We start from the raw sequence: 6,206 nt of genomic DNA on the forward strand, positions 1-6,206 counted from the left end.
ACCCAGACCATGTCCCCTGCCACAGCCAGCTCAGTGTCCCCTGGCTCAGGATCTAGCAGCAATCTCAGTTCCCATGTGCCATCCCATGCCAGCTGCACTGGGATGTCACCAGCCAGGCCACCAGGACCCTCCAGACACACCTTATCACCATGTCCCCACACACACCATGTCCCCACACACCCCATACACAGAGGGGGCTCAGGGCTCTGCCCTGGCTGCTCCAGGGTGTCTGTGGGTGGATGCCCCATGGTCTCCCTGCCCAGGCATCCCAGGGCTGGCTCAGGATGGCCACAGTGAGGGGTCACTGTCCCCTCAGCCCCCCACCCCAGGAACAATCCTGAGGGTCAGCCCCGAGGCCACTGCCACCACCTGCACACTCTGGCCTTGTGCTGACACCTGTGGGCAAGGGACTGTCCTCATGTGTCACCCAGCCCTCCCTGGCACCTTCCCCACCTGGCACTGTGTCCCTACGTGTCACCCTGCCCACACATGTCACCTCACCCTCCCTGTGTCACCGTGTCCCTACAGATTGCCCCAGCTGACATGTCACAGTGTCCTTACCCATCCCACTGTCCCTACATGTCCCTGCCCCTGAATGTCCCCTCTGTTTTTTTGCCATGTCCCATGCCCTGCTAAATATCCTCCTGTTCCTGTGTGCTACCCACCAGCTGTCCCCACAGCCTGGGGACATTGGGGCTGGGCCACCACAGCCAGGGGTTGCCCCTCCATCCCTCCATTGTCCCTCCATCTCCCCTCCATCCTGCCATCCCTCCATTGTCCCTCCATCTCCCCTCCATCCCCTCCATTGTCCCTCCATTGTCCCTCCATTGTCCCTCCATCTCCCCTCCATCCTGGTTCCCCTCCATGGCTGGGGCTGTGCCTTTGGGGAGGGGACTGGGGACTGTCCCTGCCTGGAAGCTCCTCCTGGAGCCAGAGGACTGGGATAGCACCAGGCCTGTGTATGGCAGCAAATACCCTAATTAATTGATTATGGGATAATCTGGTTCCAGGAAAGGAACGGGTGGCTGCTCAGACTTGATTAACCACAGGGATGTTTAATCTCCCCCCACAGCCCCGTGAAGCACTGGGATTATTCCCACTGGGCCATGCAGGGATGGAAAGGGGACACAGAGCCTGGGACAGCCCAGGGACCCCCAAACACCACAGGGATGGGATGGGATGGGATGGGATGGGATGTTATCCCTGTGCTGGATGCCAGCACTGAGGAAAGAGCTCTGTCCCTGTCAGAGTGCTGGGACTGGGCATCCCCTGCTTGTCCTGCTTCTCCTGCCTCTGTCCTGCATCCCTGATCCCCCATCATGGACCCTGCACCATCCTGCTTCCCAAATCCCAGTCCTGCATCCCACATCCTGCATTCCACAAAAGTTCTCTCCATCGCTCCCACCAATCCTGCATCCTGCACTCTGCAACCCACATCCCGTGTGCCACATCCTGCATCCTCAATCCTTCATCTGGAATCTTTCATCCTGCATTCCAGTGCAGCATCCCAGCCCAAAATCTCAGTCCTGCATTCCAGTGCTGCATCCCAGCACTGGACCCCAGGACTGCATCTTCCTTCCCACATCCCAGTCCTGCATCCCAGCCCTACATTCCAATCCTTTGTCCTACATCCTAATCCTGTATCCTCCATCCCACATCCCAGTCCTTCATCCCACATCCCAGTCCTGCATTTGTGATCCCATATCCCAGTCCTGCATTCTGTATCCTATATCCTAACCCTGAGTCCCAGCCCTGCCCTGCAGACCGGTATCCTTCATCCTACATCCAAACCCCGCATTCCGATGCCGCATCCTTCATCCCGCATGCCGATTCTGCATTCCAGCGCAGCATCCCAGCCCCGCATCCCTCACCCCAGCCCCAGCCGTGCCCCCAGCCCGCATCCCGCCCGCACAAAGGCCGCACTACAGCTCCCGGCGTGCCCGGGGGGGCCGGCGGCGCTCCCGCCCGCGCCTGCGGGTGCGCGTTCTCGGGAGCGCGCTCGGGGGGCCGCGGGAGCGCGCACCAATCGCGGCGCGGCCGCGCCCCGGCCCGGCCCGCCCCGCCCGCCCCATCCCCGCACCGGGCGGGGCGCAGCGGCCGCGCTGCCATGAGCGAGCGCCCGGCGGGGCCGCCCCGCCGCGCCCCGGCCGCCCGCGCCCCCCGCCCCGGCCCCGCCCGCTCCGCCCCGGCCCCGGGCTCGGCCCCGGGGATGCCGCGGGGGCGGCGCGGCTGAGCCCCCCAGCCCCGCTGCGCCGCCGGCCCCGCCCGCCGCCGCCATGGCCGGTAAGCCCCGCAGCGGCTGCGAGGCGCTCCGGGTGGTGGCCCGGTGCCGGCCCATGAGCCGGCGGGAGGAGGCGGCGGGATACGAGCGCGTCCTGGAGCTGGACGTGAAGCTGGGCCAGGTGAGCATCCGCAACCCCCGCGCCGCCCCCGGGGAGCTGCCCAAGACCTTCACCTTCGACGCCGTGTACGACGCCAGCTCCAAGCAGGCCGACCTGTACGATGAGACGGTGCGGCCGCTCATCGACTCGGTGCTGCAGGGCTTCAACGGCACGGTCTTCGCCTACGGGCAGACCGGCACCGGCAAGACCTACACCATGCAGGGCGCCTGGGCGGAGCCGGAGAAGCGCGGCATCATCCCCAGCGCCTTCGAACACATCTTCACCCACATCTCCCGCTCGCAGAACCAGCAGTACCTGGTGAGGGCCTCGTACCTGGAGATCTACCAGGAGGAGATCAGGGACCTCCTCGCCAAGGACCAGAGCAAGAAGCTGGAGCTGAAGGAGAACCCCGAGACCGGGGTGTACATCAAGGACCTCTCGTCCTTCGTGACCAAGAACGTGAAGGAGATCGAGCACGTGATGAACCTGGGCAGCCAGACGCGCTCGGTGGGCAGCACCAACATGAACGAGCACAGCTCGCGCTCCCACGCCATCTTCCTGATCACCATCGAGTGCAGCGAGACGGGGCCGGACGGCGAGGAGCACATCCGCGTGGGCAAGCTCAACCTGGTGGACCTGGCGGGCAGCGAGCGCCAGAACAAAATGGGGGCTCACGGAGAGCGCCCCAAGGAAGCCTCCAAGATCAACCTGTCCCTCTCGGCCCTGGGCAACGTCATCTCGGCGCTGGTGGACGGCCGCAGCACGCACATCCCCTACCGGGACTCCAAGCTCACCCGCCTGCTGCAGGACTCCCTCGGCGGCAACGCCAAGACGATCATGGTGGCCACCTTGGGCCCGGCCTCGCACAGCTACGAGGAGAGCCTCTCCACCCTCAGGTTCGCCAACAGGGCCAAGAACATCAAGAACAAGCCCCGGGTGAACGAGGACCCCAAGGACACCTTGCTGCGGGAGTTCCAGGAGGAGATCGTCCGGCTGAAAGCGCAGCTGGAGAAACGCGGCATGCTGGGGAAGAAGAGGAGAAGGAGCAGCCGGAGGAAGAAAGCGATGGATGGAGAGGGCACTGTGGACAATGAAGGGGAGGATGAGAATGAGGATGGCCTGGAGAAGAACATGGAGAATTACTTGAAGGAGCAGAAGGAGAGGCTGGAAGAGGAGAAAGCCGCTATCCAGGATGACCACAGCCTGGTGAGCGAGGAGAAGCAGAAGCTGCTCCGGGAGAAGGAGAAGATGATCGAGGACCTGCGGAAGGAGCAGGAGGCCACGGAGCTGCTGGCCATCAAGTACAAGGTTCGTGGTGACACACGTGGTGACAAATGGGGCCGGGTGCCTGCTGTGCCCCCAGCCCCTCGTGTGGAGTGGGAACGGATCCCGAGCAGGGAGCCTGCGGGAGGTGCCCACCAGGGTGCACAGCAAAGGGACCTTTCCAGGCAGGGCAGGGTCCCCAAGCCTCTGCTGTGGGGCTGGGCTGGGGTGGCCCGGGGACACTGCGTGGGAGCTGCAGGGATGGGAGGGAAGGGCCATAGGGGAGTGGGTCACCGGTGGCACGAGTGTGCTGTGCTCAGCACAACAAAGCAGCTCGTGTGGGAAGGGGGAGTGATGAGAGTGATGCTGCAGATTCGTCCCTGGTGGCCTCGGGAGCGAGCCCAGGGCTGGGGCTGGGACACGGTGCACCTGCCCCCACTTCTGTCCAGCCCCTGCCTCCCAGTGGGCTCTGTGGGCACAGGCAGGGCTGTGAGCCCATGGCAGGGCCTGGCAGCTCTGCAGGGACCCCCATCCCAATCCCCCTCCCCAAATCTCCCTCCAAGCCTGGGCAGGGTGGATGAGGGCACCGCCGCTGGCTCAGGGATGCTCAGGGATTTGGTGAGAGGGTGAGAGGGGCCACGGCAGTGCTGGGGGTCTGGGGCTGCACCTCCCCCTGCCCCAGCCCTGCTCCTGTCCCCACTGAGCTGGGGGTCCTGACCCCTCCCCTTGTCTGTGGTGGCCGTGGAGCCGGGACCACACAGGTCCCAGGGCTGGGTCCAGAACCCCTCCCATGGCCAGGGCCGTGTTTGTTGCAGCCCCAGGGAGCCGTGGCTGTGCCCAGGGATGTGTGATCATGGCCAGGCCACGCCTGGATGCCTGCACAGAGACCGTGGGATCCCTCTGGGACGTGCCCCTGGGGCAGAGCCGTGGGCTGCGGGCTGGCACGGCGGGTGTCCCGTGACGGGTGTCCCGTGACGGCTGTCCTGGCACAGCAGGGTGCCTGGCACAGGGGGCCTGCAGCCATCCCCCCATGGCTGTGGGGTGCAGGCTGTGGGGTGCAGGCTGTGGGGTGCAGGCTGGGCTGGCAGCTCAGTCTCCCTGTCTGGCTGGCTCAGGGCCACTGTGTGTCCTGGAAGTGCTGAGTAACACGGCAGGGCCGGAGGCGAGATGACACCACGTCCCTTTGGGTGGCCTTCAGAGCTGCTCCACACACAGGCACCCTCTGGCTGTGTGGGTACAGCACAGTGACAGCAGAGAGGTGTCACCTCAAAAAATCACCCCTGTGCCAGGGGGGCACAGCCTGCAGTGACACTCACCCCAGTGGGACACTGCAGGGACACTGGGTGGCCTCACGGTGCTCAGGGGCAGCTGTGCCACACAGCGGGGCCAGCCACAGGCTCCACAGTGACAGTGGCAAAGGCAGCCAAGGTGACAGGGACACGGGGTGCCCCCCAAACCCACGGGTGACACACTGCACCCCGTCCTGCTGTCACACTCGGGGGTGTGGGCTCTGCCTCTGCCACCCAGCTGGGACATGGAGCTCAGAGAGGTGGGGTCAGCCTTGGGCACCCAGATGTGCTTTTGGGCACCCAGATGTGCATTTGGGCACCCAGATGTGCTCCTGGAGGCCCAGATTTGTGCCCAGGCAGAGGGGCTGTGCCACAGGGGAGCTGGGCACGGGGTGTGGGTGCTTCCCTGTGCTCAGAGGCCGAGGTCAGCGGGAGGGGAAGTGCTGGGAAGTTCTCTGGGTGCCGGAAATGAGTTCCTGGGAGAGGCTTAGTGCTAAAGGAGCTTGGGAGTCTCTTCCTGAGAGGGAATAAATGCCCTGGCAGGCAGAAAACAGCACTGAGAAACCTCTTAATCTGGGGATGGTGTCTGCAGGGAGGGGATGGCAACAGGACCATCGTCCCAGCAGGGTCCCCAGGGGACACTCAGCGTCAAGACCTGGGTTTGGAGGAGAAGGGGTGAGGGGCCTGTGGCACCCCAGTGCCCCCAGCCTGGCAGGGGATGGCTCAGGATGGGGTTGGGGTCTGCCTGTGGGGGTCTCAGTCCCCAGCAGAACTCCCAGCCTGGGACACCCATCCAAAAGGAGGAATCCCCAGAGCCAGGGGGGCTGGATGGGGACCCATGGGGGGCTGTGTCCCCATAGCACTGCATGGCTCTGGGGGTCTCTCTGGGTGGGAGAGGTGGGAAGGCACAGCTGTGGGGGTGTCCCCTGGGTGGTGGCACAGCTGTGGGGGTGTCCCCTGGGATCCCACAATGTGCCCCCTGCAGCTGGAAGGGGAAAAGTGAGGGGGAAAACCATGGAAATAGAGTGGAAATAGAGCCTTGTCCCAGGCAGCTGTCGGTGGGGATGGGGGACAGTGGTTTGCCAGAGCCCCCCACTCTGTGCACAGCACCCTGTGGAGACCCCTGCCCAGGGTGTGTGACAGCAGCACCCCCATGGGGACCCCTGCCCAGGGAGTGTGACAGCAGCACCCCCATGGGGACCCCTGCCCAGGGAGTGTGACAGCAGCACCCCCATGGGGACCCCTGCCCAGGGTGTGTGACAGCAGCACCGTG

General features: G+C 64.8%; 1 protein-coding gene across 1 annotated transcript in view; it reads left to right on the plus strand.

The window, feature by feature from the left end:
* The first annotated feature begins 2,267 nt into the window (after nucleotides 1–2,267).
* Nucleotides 2,268–6,206, plus strand: part of KIF3C (kinesin family member 3C) — a 15,376-nt gene continuing 11,437 nt past the window's right edge. Inside the window, exon 1 of the mRNA XM_033055672.2 lies at nucleotides 2,268–3,689. Within this exon, the coding sequence (XP_032911563.1) occupies nucleotides 2,277–3,689 (1,413 nt within the window). The 5' untranslated portion in view covers nucleotides 2,268–2,276. The remainder of the gene's footprint in view (nucleotides 3,690–6,206) is intronic.

Source organism: Catharus ustulatus, chromosome 3, assembly GCF_009819885.2.
Source record: "Catharus ustulatus isolate bCatUst1 chromosome 3, bCatUst1.pri.v2, whole genome shotgun sequence".
NCBI classification, from domain to species: Eukaryota; Metazoa; Chordata; class Aves; order Passeriformes; family Turdidae; genus Catharus; species Catharus ustulatus.